The sequence below is a fragment of the Notechis scutatus genome, chromosome 4 (genome assembly GCF_049901735.1).
Source record: "Notechis scutatus isolate UNSWTSFEM ecotype Mainland chromosome 4, rNotScu1.2, whole genome shotgun sequence".
Lineage (NCBI taxonomy): Eukaryota > Metazoa > Chordata > Lepidosauria > Squamata > Elapidae > Notechis > Notechis scutatus.
In genome coordinates, this window is record NC_142012.1 from 73,863,593 (window position 1) to 73,882,212 (window position 18,620).

At 45.4% G+C, this 18,620-nt stretch overlaps 1 protein-coding gene across 4 annotated transcripts in view; it reads left to right on the forward strand.

The window, feature by feature from the left end:
* Window positions 1-18,620, forward strand: part of ANK3 (ankyrin 3) — a 329,783-nt gene that overhangs the window by 45,314 nt on the left and 265,849 nt on the right. For 2 of the 4 annotated variants that reach the window (XM_087963798.1, XM_087963801.1), the window contains exon 1: window positions 4,227-4,647. The exons of 1 other annotated variant lie outside the window; for it this stretch is intronic. In XM_087963798.1, coding sequence (XP_087819924.1) covers window positions 4,585-4,647 — 63 coding nt within the window. In that variant the 5' untranslated portion in view covers window positions 4,227-4,584. Of the gene's footprint in view, window positions 1-4,225; window positions 4,648-18,620 lie in introns of those variants that run through there. One more of the 4 variants, XM_087963779.1, reaches the window with a different exon arrangement.

Consider the following 18,620-nt stretch of genomic DNA (forward strand, 5'->3'; position numbering starts at 1 on the left):
GGGCCGGCTCCTTGCCTGCCTGCCCCCCTCTTCTCTCTAGGAAGCTCGCCACAGCTGTCGGGAGGGTGGCCTCACCCCTACCAAGCTAAGCAAATGGCCACGAGAGCAGCCCTGGGGCCTCATGGCAGCCGGGTCCACTCAAGCTACCAGCAAGGGAGTTTCTGCAAGGACATTGGGGCCTTCCAAAGAATTCAGATCAGCCCCTGGTGGGGCTTCAACAACCCTGGGAAGAAGCTGTCCATCGCTCCCCCCTCTTGCCCCAGGGACGAAGGTGCCCCCTTGTTGCTGGTGGAGGTGGCCCAAGGCGCATTTCTCTCCCTCAAGGCCACCTTCTCCCTCCCAGGGATAACATGCCTCTCCCTTCTCCATGAGTCCAGTTTATAAATAGAACTGTCCTGGTGGACTTCTCTTGGCTTCCCCTGTTGTCCTCTTAGGCGAGTTATGTTTGATCCCAAAATAGAAATCTGCCAGTGGATCTGCATTGCCGGGATTTTGAAAGGTTCTTGCATAAACCAAGTTACACTCAAGCTACGTCTTAGCAAAGAGAATGGCCGCCATTTATGCTTGCCCTTCGGAGAACCGGGGCCTTGTGATGCTCAGGGAGAGAAGGAACATGTGGAACATCATATCAGGGCATTTAATAAATAATTATAACTAAAGCATCCTCCAAGGCTGATGGGTCTTCTTGTAAAATATATGTGCACGTTTAAAGAAATCTGAATTTAAAGAGTACAACTTTAATTTAGCCAGCAGCTTTGGAAATTGTACATCTAGGGAACATAGAGCACTTGTGAGTCTTTGTGTCTATTAAAATTACACTAGTTTCAATATTTCCTACGGTCAAATTACGTATCTGGTTGGTTTAATTAAAGTCTGTGTTTAACAAGGAGCCTTTCTTTGTAGCTTTGCAGATATGACTTGGGAAACTTTCTGCGTCATTTTTAGCCATTTAAACCTTTTTCCATATAGACATCTAAAATATTTTAGGGCTCCCCTTGTGAAGTGGCCTCCCTGCTTTCCCACAGCAAAGTCACTTGGCTTTGTTTGTTTGTTTGTTTTTGAGTTGGTAGCTTTATTTTTTATTTAAGTGTTATTTTTATTTAAGTGTTATTTTTATTTAAGTGTTATTTTTTCCCAAATCAGCCAGCAGAGAGCACTTCCTACAGCTTAATATCAGAAGGAAGAAATCAAATCAAGGGAAGAGACTGTTTAGTCTGTTAAAGAGTAAAAAGGAAGGCAGAATAAATGGGTTTTGTCTATTTCTTTCATCTTGAGAGAATGAACCTTCATTTGGATCAATGTTTCTCAACCTTGGCCACTTAAAAAATGGGTGGACTTCAACTCCCAGAATTCCTCAGCCGGCTATGCTTTACCTATGCTGGCTGGGGAATAGAAGTCTACCCACCTTCAAGTGGCCAAGGTTGACCTTCATCCTTCTGGAACAAATGCTCCCATCTAGCACCAACGGCTAGTAGTTGGATGTGTAAGGGTAGAGTGGATATGTCTGTCTGATGTTTGGTTTTCCACCTACAGACTGATCTTTCTAGGGGCGGAGATGGAAACACACATATAGAGGAGAGAGATTCCATTGTGTGACCAAGTGCATTCTGGACTGTTGGAACCAAGGAAGATCAAGTTCTTTTTGTCAAAGGTTACAGATTTTAGACTGGAAGTCACTCTCTCTGTTTTGCCACAGTCATGGTGGTGCTGGGAATGATAAGTCAGGAGAACATCAACATGTCTTTGTTCCTGGTTCTTCAGTTAAGTGTTTCTTGGTCTACTTTGACCCACAGAATATTTCCAGTCCTGTAGAGCAGTGGCCCCCAACCTTTTTCGTGCCACGGCCCGGTACTGGCATCACAAAATGATCTGCGTCCCGGTACCGGCATCAGCACGCATGACAAGGCAAGGCGAGCCGAGCGACCAGCCAGCCAGCCGTCCCCCGCTTCTCCCCGCCACCTTCAACTCCTCCTTTGTACCTTTGTCGATGGGCTTCGGGACGGCTTCGGGACGGTCGCTCGGCTCGCTTTGCCTTGGGTGCTGAAAGAATCCTCGTGCCTTAGTTTCGTTCGAAGCCGCCCCCCCCCTTCGATGAAACTAAGGCGCGAGGATTCCTTCAGGACCCAAACGCCGCTTTCCAACCGGAAAAGCTCATCTGGAAGCACTTTCTCATCAAAACAAGATGGTGGTGCCCAGCAAACCGGCGGCCCAGTAGAAAATGTTCCACGGACCGGTACCGGTCCGGGGCCCGGTGGTTGGGGACCCCTGCTGTAGAGCACTTGGTTCTCAGTACTTTTGAGTTTTTCTTCTTTGGATAAAAATAATCTATAGAAAATAATACTTAATCAAATGTTGTTAGAAGATTCAATGATTTATAGATTGTATATAACAATGTCTACCTCTAAAACTTTTCCTGATTCTAGCAAATACACTGATTGCAGTGGTCACATCATAGATGAGTTTTTTTTTTGTGAAAATGTCATCCGTCTTCTTAGAGCTACATACCTAGTAGTGAATACAGTTGCTTATTGTAACCAGCAAAGAATGCATATACAGTACATTGCACGCCCTTCAAGTGGTAATCCGGCACTCTGCCAGATTATTAAGGATTTGGAGCTCCACAAGATGCTGAGCAGCCAGCCCAAGGTGATGTTATACAGAAATCTTGATCTTCAACTCCCTTCCTCTCCCAGGCCTCGGAGCCTTTGGCATGGCCAACCAGAGCTTCAGAAGGATGCCAGCTGATCTAGAGCTAGAGAGGCTAAATGGGTTGAAGATGCAGGTTATTCTGGTCACAGGTTGGCTTAGGAGAGGAACAGAGCAATGAAACCGCTGTCTAGGAAGGCCTTGAAACTAGATTTAGTTCCAAAAGTTGTCAGAGAGATGAGCTCAAAGGAAGCCCTGCTGATACCATGGAAGTCAATTACTAGTTGGAATAAACCTTCTCCTCCTTCTCCTTCTTGCTTATTGTACCCTAAGACTATTATTGTTGCACCTTATGATTCTTGACTCTTGACAAATGTATCTTTTCTTTTATGCACACTGAGAGCATCTGCACCAAAGACAAATTCCTTGTGTGTCCAATCACACTTGGCCAAGAAAGCTATTCTATTCTATTCTATTCTATTCTATTCTATTCTATTCTATTCTATTCTATTCCATTCCATTCCATTCCATTCCATTCCATTCCATTCCTCTTCCTCCTCCTCCATCACTATCACCATCACCATCTAGATTCAGCCTGGCAGCAAAAGGACATTCATTCCTTTGGTGTCACATGTCGTCTCTCAGTTGCCCAACGCTAAGCCAGATGTTGCTGGCTGGATGCCTCCACTTTGTGACCTGGGCTGGTGGCCTGCTTGGCCTTCAAGATGAAGCGAGGAGGATTGGTTGCCTCCACCTGGAGGCCAATGAGCAGACCTGCATTGCAGTGACTCTCCCCTCCTGTCTTGCCACGCCGGAGGGTCCTGAGTGGGGGCTGGGGGGGGATGCTCTGGAAAGGCACACGCAGGAGCAGCACCTATTCACGGGGCTTTGGGATATATAAGGGACACGGGGGAGGGGGGACACAAAAAGGGGTTTCCCCCACCACCACCACCCCACTTTTGAAAGGGGCAGAGTCTAGAAGGGACACAATCGTGGTGCTGACCATTTTCTGGATGACCTGAGAGTCCTGAGGTGTGCTTTGCCAAAGCCGTTTTCTGGACAAATCCCATCAGTGTGGGGTGTTTTTTTTTTTTTTTGGTCCTGACACCGCCCCCCCCCACATCTTCCCAATGCCTTTTCTCTAAGGGGAGATGGCACAGCGAGAGGGGAGCCAGGGAGTAAATATCAGTAAATACCCCATTGACTAGCAACACGGTGAGGGCCACAGCCAACCTGTTTCGTGCACACGTTAGGCCGACTCTTCCCAGGGGAAGGGAAGTCAGCGTCGGGAAGGGGTGGAGATGGGAGCGGCCGCCCTTCGGGCAGGTTCTCTGGGCATCTGATCTCCCCCGCGAGCGCAGAGCCGTCGTCGAACCGATCAGGCAAGCAGGAAAGATCCGGCTGCAGATCCCCCACCCCACCCCACCCCGCCCGTCTCCCTTTCCCGGCTCTGGCGGCCGGGAGCCGCTTTCCCAGCACGCGGGGCTGGCGTTTTGTGCGCGGGCAAGCGGAGCGCCTCCAGCGCCGCCGGCTTCTCCATCCCCCCCAGGAGGAGCCGATCATTGGCTGGCCCGGTCGCCTTCGGAGTGGAGGCGGCTGCCTGGGCGGACCGAGCAAGCGGACTCTTGCCAAGAACCTGCCCCGGGGACGACGGCGGGCGAACAAAGCGAGCGAGGAGGAGCTGGGGAATCGTGGCTTGTCTCGGCTCCTGAACACACACAGAGAGAGGCAACAAACAAACAAGCAAACAAACAAGGCAACTCCTGAGTGGCAGGCAGGCGGTGGGCTCTCCTGGGAAGAGCCGGGGCCGGGTTCAAGCAGACTTAGCCGGTTCCTTGTCTGAGAAACGACCTCGGCACATGGGCTTTGGTTTTCATCGTCTCTGGATCTTGGCATGCCCAGGAGAGATCGGTGGAGGAGTATTTGCTGGGCTGAAAAATGAGTGAAGAAGCCAAAGAGAAGCCAGCGAAACCTGCCCATCGGAAGAAGAAGGGCAAAAAGGTAAATAAACCAAACCAAAAAAAACAAAAACAAAAACCCTTTTCCATTGTCTTTTATTTTCTCCTGTCGCGAGTGCGGGTTTTCTGGCAAGAGGACAGAAGATGCTGGCTGTTATTTGTTGCAAGGAGGCACCGATGGGTGTGTTCCCTTGCCGGGAAGCAAGTGTTGCTTTGCGATGGCTTTTGTGTGGTCGAATTGCTGACATGAAAGGCTCGGGAGAGGCTTCAAGAAGGGGGAGATCTCTGCCTGGGCGCAGAGACACCCCCCGCCCATCCCACCCAAGCAGAGCTTTCATCAAGCAAAGCCTTTTTAATTTGGGCAGGGTTTTTCTTTTTTCTTTTTTTTTCAGGCTCTGTTCCGAGAGGAAAAGCAACTTTCTCTCCAAAACCTGGCTTTGAGGATGGGCGTTTTGTTTTCTTTTTAATGGAGGAGAATCTCACAGATGGCTCTTGAGTGAATTGCCAGAAGGGAGGGTTCGCTTTCCGTATGGATACTTGGCTTTGGTTGAGCCCTTCTATGAAATATTCGGTATATTAAAAGCAGGTAAACATGTTAGTGAGTTCCCATGACACCAGTTGCAACCCTCAAGCCCTTATCAATCCATGCAATTCCACTAAATGGAGCTACTCAGAGGGTAAAACTGACATCGCTGGGTGGTCTTTCTTCTTGCAAGCCACCTTGTCGGGTGGAAGGTCCCAATTCCCATGGACACTGAGGTGGAGATATGCCTGCTGGAGCTCCCTGGTAAATACTGAAGGCTAATTTTTTTTTTCCCCACCAGCAAGTGGGAATCAGCCTCTCAGAATAAATCCAAACAGTGGGGTTTAACTGATCTCTTCCACAGGTGAGATCGCCTACGTAATAAATTAGTGCGGAGAAAATGCACATTTTACAGAGGTATCGATTGGCATTTGAAAAGGAAATTAGATAAACATCTTAAAAACATATTCTATATTTTGTTTCAAAGGAAAAAGCTAGAGAACATTCTTAATGATCAATCCATATTATTGGAGCATTTCTCTTGATAGCATTTTAAGGGCTGGGCAAATGACTTGCTGTAGGTTTATATATTTTGAAAGATTGTGTGGTTTTTTTTTTTCTCTAATGTATGTTACTGTAAGGTGTTTACAGCGGGTTTTTTTTACACACAAAATAATATGTAGCAAATGTCTCTGCTAGAAATCCCTGTGCGCTGGAGAAATATCTCTGAACTTTGAGGAAGGGTGGCTACGTCCATTAAACATGGAGGGGTAGTTCTGTTCCAGGACCTTGAAGGTCCAGTTGCCTTGAGAATAATTCAGGTCCAAGAGCAGCCATGACCTCACCTCCCAAACTCGGTTCTTGGGGTTAAGATGGATCTAACCTGTAGACACCATGTGTGTCCCTCAGGATGCTTCCTTAGGGAAGATTGGATGGGCTAGGACAGCCAGGTCATATCCAATGCCAAAATGTGACCCTCTGGAGCTTCAGAGACAAAGTTCCAATGCCAAATTGGACATCCATGTTTTGTGATTTTTGAGAACCTCTTTTCTTCTTGCGGCCTCCTGTATGTCCTCGCTTATGACATTGTGATGTTTCGTGCTACGACCAGTAGGGAAGTACCCAAAACGAGGTGCTTAGTCATTGTTTTTCCAGCTTGCAATGCCCTTTCCTACCTCTTGCATATCATGGAGGCCCATTGAGCAGAGCTAAGAGAGGTTGGGTGGGGGAGTTGGCTAACAAGCGATACTTTTGCAAGGTTCATCTACATGTTTATTTTAACATGGCACAACATTTCAGGATCTAAAAAAAGGAGCCTTTTTCTCTGTTTAAAATAGAAAACTCTGGGATGTTGCATTTTGCCCCTTTGACTCTTCTTTGTAAATAATGGCTCGGAATGAAGCTGTCAGAAACTTCCTTCTTCTAATAAACCCAGCTTGTTATCAGAGGGTTATGAGAACTGGGATTAATCCCTTGGTAGAAAGTCCAGCAGTTTCTCCTTCATAATATTGAGGTTAGTTAGTTCTATGCCTAGTTGACTTTGCTATTTTGTGAGTCTTGGAAAAGACTTGAGATGTTGAAAAATAATGGATGATACACTGAAGCACTCACTTTAATTAACAGAGGAAAATTTCCCAAAGTTTTTGGAAGGAAGCTGCATATCTGAGAGCCAAATAAATAAGCTTCTTTTTATGAAACCGGCATTTTAGAAATGTCCAGACTTGAGATTGTATCTGGAAAAACCAAGCGGAACCTACAGCAGTTTCCTGTGGTTTATTTATAAAAGGAGACATGATACTAGCATGACATAGTTGGCACATCCTGCGGGTGCTTCCTAATCTAATACCGGCATGCCAAATAAGGGAATGTGAGAACTAAATTTTGTTCAAATTTATTCTGGCTTTAATTTCATTTTAGGTTTTGGGCCTGCATAGCATGGAGGGAAATGGAGAAGGATGCTCTTGACTTATTCATTAAAAAAAAAAAACAACTTTAGGGTGCAAACTGCATTTTATTTAGTAAGACTTGTGAGAAACTAGGCAAGTGTTAAAGTTGTGCTGGTCCCTTACTGGATCTGGTTTTAATTCAGCCTTTTTTAGGCGGAGAGTGCAAAGTCATGACAAGAAGCCAGGCCAAAGAGAAGGAGGAGGAGGAGGAGAAATGGTGTTTTAGAAAGCCAGGCTAGAAAATTTCAAGCTCTCATCAGAAACAGGAGAAGGCATTTGGCAGAGATGTAAGAGCAGGCAAGGCTGATAAAGAGAGAGTGTGTGAGAGGAAAGGCTGACTAGCCGCTTCTCCTCGGAAGTGCCAGATTCCAATAAAGCCGGCTGGTCTTAGGTGAGGGACACGGCCTGGGGGCAGAGTGAAGTTCAGATCTCCCCACTGGCCATTTGATACTACGTGCTGCTCTCTGGCGTTCTCCTCCGCGGCAGTGGGATTGGACTGGAGAGACGAAGTAAAGGGTTACGGCCTAAAACTCCCCTTTAAAATGTCCCTCTCGAAGGGGCTGAGAGCCTTTTCATCCCTGGAAAGAGGGCCGTGGGTTAAATGCTTGGGTTTTTCCCCCACAGTCTTCAAATGTCCAATATTTGAGGGGCTGCCCCAGAGAGGAGGAAGGGGGTCAAGCTATTTTCTAAGGCACCCAAAGACCAGACAAGGAATAATGGATGGAAACTGAACAAGGAGAGATTCAACCTGGAAATAAGGAGGAACTTTCTGACAGTGAGAACAATCAACCCATGGAACAGAAGTTGCCCTCGGGAAGTTGTGGGAGCTTCATCACTTGAGAATTTCAAGAAGAGATTGGACTGCCATCTGTCAGAAATTGTATAGGGTCTCCTCCTTGGGCAGGGGTTGGATTAAATGACCTACAAGGTCCCTTCCAACTCTGATGATCTGTTATCTGTCTCATTTCCCCCACATTTTTGTTTGTGGGCTTGCAATCATGCCGACAAGCCCTGCTTGGAAATAAGGTCACCCTAGGAGCCCTCAAAGCTTCATCCAACCGTACAAGAGAATAAGCTGGGTATGCACAAGTAACACTGGGAGAGACATTGCAATCTGGAAGCTGTGAAAGCGTTGCTGTTTGCTGCTGGCTTTTAGGAATGTGCAAATGAATTGAGTTTCTTCATCTTTGCTGGTAGATGGCGTGCATAAGTGCACCATCGTGCCTCCCGTCCCTGTCCTATTGTCCCCATTTATTCTCACCTATTTCCTGTACTCTTACTCATGTTTATACTTATTCCTATTACCTTGTAAGCGATTGACAAATCAAATAAATAAATAAGGATCACGTGGAAAGATTACTTAAAGTATAAATTGGTTCAGGACCAGTTTCTTGAAGTGTCTGCTTCCCTGCTGTGTGTTATTTATATGGCATGAAAAGATGATGATGCATTAAAATAACGCCAGTTTCATGGAAAATTACACACAAAGTTGTTGTTATGCATTGATATAGACACAGGAAGGTCTGGAGGATTCTCTTGTTGGAACACCCTTATGAACAGAAAGATGCTCGTCAGAAACCATGATCATTAAGCCAGCCTGCAACAAAAAGCCAAATCTTAACCCCAGGGTTGCGGAGTCTACGGTTTGTGCCATATGGTCCCCATGCAAGCATTCATTTCAAACAGAGTGGAGGAAATCGCCTCCCATTGTCTATACCTGCCTACCTTCATGTCCTTATGTTAAAAACCAGTAGCATGGACATCCATTTTGCTTACCTGTGGGCAGAGCGGGTCCTGGGTGGGGTCACCAAAAAAAGAGAGAATATTTAGGTTGACATGATGGCATTAAGGGTGCTCTCAGTCAGCTGCACGACTGTTTTCAAACCACTGAACATCAAGACCTGCATGAATACAAGGATGCCGTACTCTCTTACACCGGAAGTGTGCACTGACAGTGTAACAACGGAAAAGTGCATCAGAATCTATGGGAATTGTAAACCCTGGATGACTGTCGAGGTAGGGACACTTCTGAGAGCCTGGGATTCTGCCTTTAGAGAGGCCAGGGCAAACCTTAAAAGAGGCAGGAGCCTCTGTGGCGCAGTGGTTAGAGTGTAGTACTGCAGACTGCTTCGGCCTGCAATTTGGCAGATCGAGTCTCATCAGGCTCAAGGTTGACTCAGCCTTCCATCCTTCCGAGGTGGGTCAAATGAGGAGCCAGATTGTTGGGGGCCAGAGGCTGACTCTGTAAACCGCTTAGAAAGGGCTGGAAAGCACGGTGAAGCAGTATATAAGTCTAAGTGCTATTGCTATTAATGCAATTTGTCGGCATTTGAGAAATTTGGCAGGAGAAGGAACAGTAGGGTCCTCCAAGGGACAGCAGTTGCAGGATATTTTTGACAAAGGGAAAACAAACACCTTTCCCGGTGATGAAGTATATCTCTTCTGCTTGAGTTAAGGTCGCTGTTTCCATGATTTAGCTCAGGGGTCTTCAAACTTGACAGCTTTAAGACTCGTAGACTTCAACTCCCAGAATTCCTCCTCCAGTCATGCTAGCTCAGGAATTCTGGGAGTTGAAGTCCACAAGTCTTAAACTTGACAAGGTTGGAGACCCTTGATTTTAGCTAGATCAGGGGTGCCTAACTCAAGGCCCGGGCGCCGGATCTGGCCCACAGGGTGCTTAGATCTGGCCCGTGGGGCCACCCTGGAAACAGCGAAGGACTGGCCTGCGGTGCCTCTGCCAATGAAAATGGAGCTTGGGAGGCTGCAATGGCCTCCTGCGACCCCTCTGCCAGCGAAAATGGAGATTGGGAGGGCTGCATGCCCTCCTGAGCGCTATTTTCACTGACAGAGCGCTCAGGCCACTACAGGCGCCCCCAACACGAGTGCAATTGAGCTGGCCCCGCCCACCCTGGCCCCACCCACCCGGACCCCGAGGTCCAACACAACCCTGATGCGGCCCTCACGGAAATCGAGTTTGACACCCCCGAGCTGGATTAAGCAGGTCAAGGGATCTGCTTTTCTATGCGTTGCTCCTCAGGGGCACATTTTGAAATAGCCCCATGGGTTGAGTTTTGCTGCCTTGCTTCCTAGTTATCTGACACTGACAGTCCTGTGAGGTAGGCCAAGTGAAGCATGACTTCAGTGATGTAAGAGAAGAGTAACAGAATCTTGAAAGCCTGCAGGAGTTTTTCTCTCTCTACTCCAAACAAAATCCAGGCAGGGTTGTTTTTCAGGTTCTCGGTCACAGTTTCCACTTTCAAGATAATATTTTCTGAAACTCCTCTAGAAGCATTTGAGCGTTCCTCCCCTTTCTCAGGTCTATATTCTTTAGCAAACACGCCGGTTACGCCGTTGATGCTGCTCACTTGATCGAAGATCTTCAGTAGGGTTATTTATTCCACCATAAGGCCGTAGTGTAGGCTTCATTTAGCATTTAAGTGACCCCTATTACATGGTGGATGATAGATTAGATCATCCTTGGAATTCAAGTTCAGCAAAATTGTCATGCGTTCTTATAAGAGACTTTTCAGACGAGGTTGTCGTAGCTCAATTTGATGCCAGAAAAAATAATAATTTATAGTTACTTTTTTTTCCAGTCATACTTCATCTCTACTAAATGGGGATGTTCAATTTCATCCTCAAGAAGAACACACTGCATGCCAGAAATGTTTTCCTTCAGTCAAGTAATGGATTCACAGATAAGATGAAATTTGTGGAGGCCTGTCGTTACTTTTCATGGTTGGATTTTTTGGGGAAATAAATGCATGTTACTTTGCAAAATAAATACATGCCATTCCTTGAGTTCTGAATGTGATAAGCCTTACTTCCAACGAAGCCCTCCACGCCTCCATGTTTTGCCTTCCCAGCCTGAGGGTGTGGTCTTCCTTTCATCTGAAAACTCAGCTTCAGATTTGGCCTTGGCTTGTGAAAAGAAGCCTTAAATTTCAGAAAGGATCAAGGGCTCTTGGAGACCAGATTTGGGTAGCAGCCAGGGGTGGAGTTAAGGAATCAGTTACTCCAGAGATGCCTTCTTAAGGTTTGAGTTGAGCATAGGGGAGTGCTAAAACAATGGCTTTTATTGAGAGAGGGGGGGGAGGGAGAGAGGGAGGGAGGGAGAGAGAGAGACAGAGAGAGACATCAGCCTGTGCTGAGCTCTCCAAGGTCCTGACCACACCCAGATTTCTCTTCCTCTTGAGATAAGGACCATGCCTGAGCTCCTTAGCCAAGCCAAGGTTAGGAATTCATATCAAATGCAGAATATTTATGTGGTGCTCAGTAGATTGCATTATCTTGAACCATTTTTATCCAGATATTTAATTGATTCTTTGAAAGAGCAAAGGGAGACCTATGCAATTAATGGGCCAAAACAGAAATGGAGTCTGCCTACTGAAATGAGGTGGACCGGTTGTTTTCGTGGCATGGAGACAATAACATGGTCCTCAACACCAATAAGACCAAGGAGCTTATAGTAGATTATAGAAGGACCAGATCAGACATCCAGTCCTTGCTTATCAATGGAGACCAAGTGGAGCAAGTGGCCAGTTTTAAGTTTCTGGGTGTTACCCTAAAAGAGGACCTGACCTGGGGTGCCCACGTTGCAACCCTGGTCAAAAGGGCCCAGCAGAGATTATACTACATGAGACTTCTCAGGAAACAACAACTGAATGAGAAACTGCTGGTGACCTTCTATCGCTGCATCATAGAGAGTATTTTAACTTACTGCACCTCTGTATGGTTTGCCAATTGCACAGGGGCAGATAGGAAAGCACTCCAGAGGGTTAATGTCATTGCCCAGAGGATCATTGGTTGCCCTCTCCCCTCTTTGGAAGAGCTTTATAGCTCCCGCTGCCTTAAGAAAATTCAAAACATTTTCAAAGATCCATCTCATCCTGGGCACCCTTTTTTTTAAAACTATTACCATCTGGCAGACGGTACAGAATAATAAAAACAAGGACAAATAGGCTGAAAAATAGCTTCTATCCCAGGGCAGTAGCTCTTTTGAATTCTGCTGTATAGTGCAGTGTTGGTGTGGTGTCCGGGGTTTCCGGTTCAATGTGTGAAGGGTGAAGGATGTGTGTGTTTATTTTCACAGTCATGGCCATGATGTGCACTGAAGATGGTGTTTGATTTCGTTGTACGAGGTGCAATGACAATAAAGTAAACTAAGACTAAGAAACAACCATCAGAACCCAACACCACCTCTCTAATACTCTTGTGGGAAACATTCTTTTATCTAAAAGATTAGTGATGAATCCTGTAGGAGGTTGTTAAGTAGGACGAGTCTGCTGCAATATGGTACTGGTGACTTTTAAAACATGTCTGCATATTTTTAAGAGTTCAGATAAGTGTCAACTTAACAGGAAACTACAATGTTTACAGCAAGAGAAGCAACAGAAAATCTCCTTCACTTAAAACACATTTTAGAAGTTCAAGGATACCCCTGATTTAAGTTTCTTAGCCATAACAGATCCTTGGTTAAGCTTGGGTCTTCTCAGACTCTCCACTTCTGCAGCTTATCATTCCCTTATTTTGGGATTCCCCCCTCCCCCGATCTCCCGGTCTGGGATAGAAACCTGGGCTTTCTTTGGTCCTGTGAACAAGTCCCAACTTTTCATCACTTGCCAAGATCTGCCAAGGTGTTCTAGGTGCTGCCATTGGGTAGATCGCAGCTACCAACAACATTTTATTCTTTATGATTTTGTTGATCAGGCATGCTGAACCCCGTAAAGACATTTTAAAAATCGACCTGTGGAGGCAGGCACTGCAATTAATAGTGCATCAAAGCCTCCAGGTCCTTGTCACATTGATATAACTCCATTTCTACGTTGCCCTCTAGTGTTCAACCAAATGTTTTGGATCTGCTTTGGAAACATCTTCGGTTAGAAGTTCTGTTGAAATCAGTAGGCTTCATTTCAAGATAGGTTTTTATAAGGAGCTTTCAGCTTGAATCTGATGGACTCATAGCTTTGTATAGAAAATGTTCCTATATTTTATATTGGGGGCATAATTTTGATATTCTGTTTATTTTATGTATGGATCTGTGTATTAGTTTTGAGGGGTGGGTTGTTTTGGACCAAATGCTACCCAAGGCCTTTGGGAACAGATGACACACACATAAAGTAAGTAAGTAAGTAAGTAAGTAAGTAAGTAAGTAAGTAAGTAAGTAAGTAAGTAAATAAGATACTTACAATTCAATAAGCTACTTCAGGTGGTCTTCCAATAGCAATTAGAAGTTGGCAGTTTTATTGGACATAAATGGGAAAACAGTCAACCTTTAAATGTCCTTCTCTTGGCCTCAACGTATTTCTAGAACACTTACCTTTTTGTGGTGATGTTGTAACCACAGCTATAAAATGGGAGGGGGAGGATGTTGGCTCAAGGGCTTGATTGGAGGGCAAGTGCCAGCTAGTCCTAGAGTTGGCTGATCAGAAGTTGCCATGCTCTCCTCCTCCTCCTCCTCCTCCTCCTCCTCCTCCTCCTCCTCCTCCTCCTCCTCCTCCTCCTCCTCCTCCTCCTCCTCATTTTCTTCAGCCAGTTAGTTGCTTGCTACTTTTGTTCTGGCTGCTCAGAACTTTCCTTTCTCCCATTTCGTTCAGGAGGACGGAGGAGATGCTTTTATTGCTGCTCAGAGGCATCAGGGAATTACCTGATAGCAATCACCTTGATCAGTTGGCTCTCCTCTTAGGCAAACTGGCATCGTGGCAGGGAACCTCATGTAGCTCACATGAGCTTGCAGGGAATTGGGATGGGGGAAGCAGAGTCAGGCCTAATTTTTATGGAATGGGAGACCATGACAAAGCAGGAAATCTTCACTTTGTTGCCAGGAGAACAAGTTGTTGGGGTCCGTGTAATCATCAAGAGTCTCTTGTGTCTGGAGGGGTCTTCACCTCCGCTTAGAAGACCCTTGGGATGCCTGCCTGTGGATGGGATTTGGCTGTGCCTGAATCTGGCTGGATTCTGTCCATTGTTGCAGTGTTTCTCAACCTAAGCAACTTTCAGATGGGCGGACATCTACTTCAGCATGTGGGTGGGGGAATTCTGGGAGTTGAAGTCCATACATCTGAAAGTTGCTAAGGTCGAGAAACCTGGATTAGCCCTTAAGCATGAATGGTGGGGGTGTGCTAACTACCCCTAGGCAGGTGCAGGCTTGCAATGAAAATTAACTTGTGGGTTGTGGCTTTTACTCACAAAGCAGAAATCCTTTTGCTTTGGTTTCTGCGGTCCACGGCAGGTGTTCAGGAAGGGATGAGAAGCTTCCAGGCCTTTTACAAAATGAGCTTACAGTTTGGATGGACCTTCCCTTACAAGAAAGAGAAAGTTGTTTGAAAAGCAGCAATCGGAGACCTTCAATTGTATCCTGAATGGTTTCAAATTAAATTGCTTTTCTGGGATATTTTTTTTAAAAAAATGAATGCGAAGCAATGTGCCAGAGGGAAAATTTTTAAAAGCTGTGATTCTATCTTGGAAATCAGTGACATTATTCAGCCCCAGGCGAAGATGTCTGGTGTGTGTGTGTGTGTGTGTGTGTGTGTTTGTATGTGTGATGTCATCAGATGTTGGAACAGTTTCTGGGAGGGAACTCTTGGCCTGCTTCTTCAAGGCCAAGCAAGATACCACACTGGCGCAAGCTAAGTGGTCTTCACAAGCCATCCTGATCTCCTTTTGCATTCATGCTATTAGCATGGATAATGTTGGCTTGTCCCTATCAAGTCATGGTGGTGAAAAACAAACTGAAAGTAACAAAAAAATACAACAAACAAAATTATAACAAAGATGACTCTGACTTTTTTTTGTTCCAGAGACAATACAACAACCTCTCTATACATTTTAACAAGTGATACCAATACCTTAAAATCCTAATAATCAACGTTCTAAAATGCCAATATTAATAAAATGTTCTTCTTTTCATTTTAATTTAACAGACAATCAGTTGTCAACCTTACATTTAAAAAGCTCAACATTTCTCCAGTCCAGTTCAATTCAATCCTGAAATCCCAAAATCAAAAGCTGATTTTTCTCCTTGTCTGATAGGAAATCCGGCCGCGGTCTCCATGTCGTAAGGAATTCAGTCAAGTTATTATCTCTAAAGCAAAGCAATCAATTTTGCCACCTCGGCCAGCTCCATTCATCTCAAAAGCCATTCATCTTCCACTGTCGATTTATTTCCTTCTTTCCGCCTTTGGGCATAGAGCAAGCAACCTTGCTGCCAGGCAGGTGCCTTTCCCAGGACGTGCCTCTTAGCTCTCTTTGTAGCCTGGTCTTCAATCTGGCATGGAGGGCTGGGCAACAAATAAAGGAACTTTAGGAAGAGCCCACCACCTACACACACACACACACACACACACACACACACACACACACACACACACAGTTTAGAGTGATGGCAATTCCTAAGCTTTGTCTGCTTTACTCTTCATCACTTGGAGGCTGGGGTTGACATGCTCAGCACAAAGCCCTTTTCCTTAACCGAGTTGCAAGAGAATTGGTTGTGTTTCAACTGCAGATGGTCGTGTCTGTGTGTAATTTCAGGTTTACAGTTTACAGGTTATAATGTTTCTCCTTTTCATTTTCTATTTACATGCAAGAATACAAGAATAAGAGGCCAAAACTGGAGAATGCACAGTCATGGCAAAAACTGAACTAGTCCGTTCATGCGTTTATGCATCCATGCTTCCATGCGTCCAATCATTCATGCATGCATGCATCCATCCATCCATGCATCCATCCATGCATCCATCCATCCATCCATCCATCCATCCATCCATCCATCCATCCATCATAACAGTTTACCTAAATTCAAACAGGAACGGTTCCTTTTAGATGATACACCACAAAGCAAGGAAGGGTTAGACATTTGGATTATGATTTTTTAGGGAAAAAGTTAAGAGATTAATTTTATAAAGTCAGGCAAAATGATTTAAATAAATGTAAGCAACAATCTTCAAAATTTCAAGAAGTACATAATAGGGGGTTGGCTGCTAGGGACAATGGAAGGGAAGGAGGACAATGATCTATATAGAAATTTGTTCCTTTAAGTTTTTTCCTTAATGTTTTATTTTTTTTAAATTTTGTTTCAGGACTTCACTTTTCTGCACCCGTGCTAGTTTTGGCTATAAGGTTGATGAATACAAACTGACTGCTTGTTTATAATATTCATCCTTCACGAGGGAAGACATTCTTTGTTAAGACAATATTCATGAATTATGTAAATATTACTCGTGGTGAATGGCACAGGAGTTTAGTTCTTGCACAAATACTAATATCACACAGTATTAAGAAGATCACTTTGTTTGCTGCAGGCTGAGTTATACTTACAAAGATTGACGATCATTTCAGTGTAAATGATACGGGAGAGGATTAGCTTTTCTTTTACTTAGTTAATTTTCCCCAGCCTGGTTCCCAATTGGACATTTCAGAAAATCTTATGGCATCAGTGGGAAGAATGCCAGGGACCTTGGCCTTCTCACTGAAGACTGTGGCAAGGAACAAAGCAATGTAGTCCTGCTTTTATGACAGTGGTACTCTTTCACATCAAAATCCAACATTTTCTCCAGAGATCCTGCAAAAGGATTGTTTTCCAACTGAGAGGCAAATAGGATTATTCTTGCATGTGCACCCACCACCGCCTTTAATTAGGAAGCCACTAATAGTGCCAATGTCATCTTGTCATAAAACTGACACCGTTTTAAATGGGATGCTAAATTCCAGCAGAAATGGGGAAGCTGTCATGCCCCTGTTGGAATCTGATTCCGAGGGAGAGGTGGAATGGCTGACGGAGTGGGAATGTGGCTCCGGTGGCTGTGGAAGAAACTGGGGAAGGACACAGTCCGGCTGGGCATTCAGAGGAAGACCCAGGCCCACCCCCTATTCATCCTAGGGCACACAGGGAGGAACGGAGAAGGGAGCAATGTGGATTATGGGGAAGAAAAAGGCCCTGATTCCCTTTGTTAGCTGCAGCTGGGAAAACAGGATTTAAAAAGGGTGTTTGCGGACAGCACCTTGCTGGAAGCAAAGCGTGAATTATCTTTCTTTGTCAAGCCTTATCTGGGTTCTGGCATACTCCCAACTGTGTGTGTTTCATTATCTTTTGAGGTCTGCAATTCCTTATCCTGCCCTGTCTCGTTAATTGCTGCAGCATGGTTTGTGTTGGTTTTTATTTATAATTTATATGTACTTTGGGTTCGGACTGAATTTCTTCCCTTTAAAAACTGTTCTTGGGAGAGTTTTTTCTCCAGCCGATGAAAACTGGACATTGGAGGCCAAGTTGGAGGAATTAAGGGGACTTTACCTATTTTTGTGACTTTGTTGCTTTTGTGCCACGCCCCTTTGGGTCATCATAGAAGCTGACTTTCCCATCCTTACTGAACATCTTAGGTCTTCACCGGATCCCTCAGTTTGAAGCATTAAGCCCCGAGACGAATGATCCTGTCTCCTTTTGGGAAGCTACTCTGTAAAGATATTGGGAAAGTGTGGGCCTTCCTCAGCACCATCACTTCAGGTGGCACAACAAACTAGGGGCAGAGAGGGATAACCTTGTCCTCTCAAAGACCCGAAAGGTACCAGACACCACTCAGTTGGTGTTGTGGTTTGCCGGCAGCAGGTGCAGATGGCTGAGGTCTCGGAGAGCGAGGACTCAGATGAGGGGCCTGCGTGTGATGCAGGGTTGGGGCCAGGACCATCAGGGAGTGGAATGCTGCCTTTGGATATTGGGGAGGCTGGCAGCAGTGATGAAGAAACCCCCGAGGAGCCTGTGCCCAGTGCGCACGCACGCACGCACGCACGCAGGGCTGCTCAAAGGAAAGAGCAGCTGCAGCAGCACAGGTGACTCGGGAGTAAGGCTGCAAAGTAATGGCCCCTCACTTAAGAGAATAAAAGCCAGCTGAGAAACCGGAGTTCTTTGAAGGAAGCAAAGAAGTTTTTGCACTCAAGCCTTGTGGACGTTCGGAATATCTTGGTTGGTGTTTGGAGACTCTTTGTGTTTGAACTATTTCTTAGCAACTTTATCTAGTATTCTTGGCAGCCTTGCACAACCTTAGCAAAGCTTGTTCTTATCAGAGACAATTAGCTTGAAACAGCCTTTTAACTGTGAAGGAACGGAATTCATAAAGAATCGTTAAAAGGTTTTGCTGTTCCCTCTGTTTGGTGTTTGTTTCCTTGGAACAAGGTTTGGGTCAGAACAGTTGGTGGGCACCATTGTGGCGATCCTTGTGGTGTCCCAGGGTTCCTTTTCCAAGGAGATCCTCCTTCGAGCTGAAGGATTTATTCCAGAATACCTTTTTTTTAAAAAGCAAACTTTAGAAGGAAATATTTTGGGGTGGTCAATTTACAGCGACTGGTAGCTCTTGTTCTTTCATTAGGGGTGCGTTTTCGGTGCTTTGATTCCATAGAGAAAAATGGGATATAAAATGCCATAAATAGCCCTGAGTAAATAAATACACTTTTCAAGGATGGAGGTGGGGGGTGGGGAGAAATCCAGTGCCAAGGTTTTTAGTGCTCAAAGTACCGGGTGGCTCTTAAACTCCAGACAGGCTGCAAAGCAACATTTTA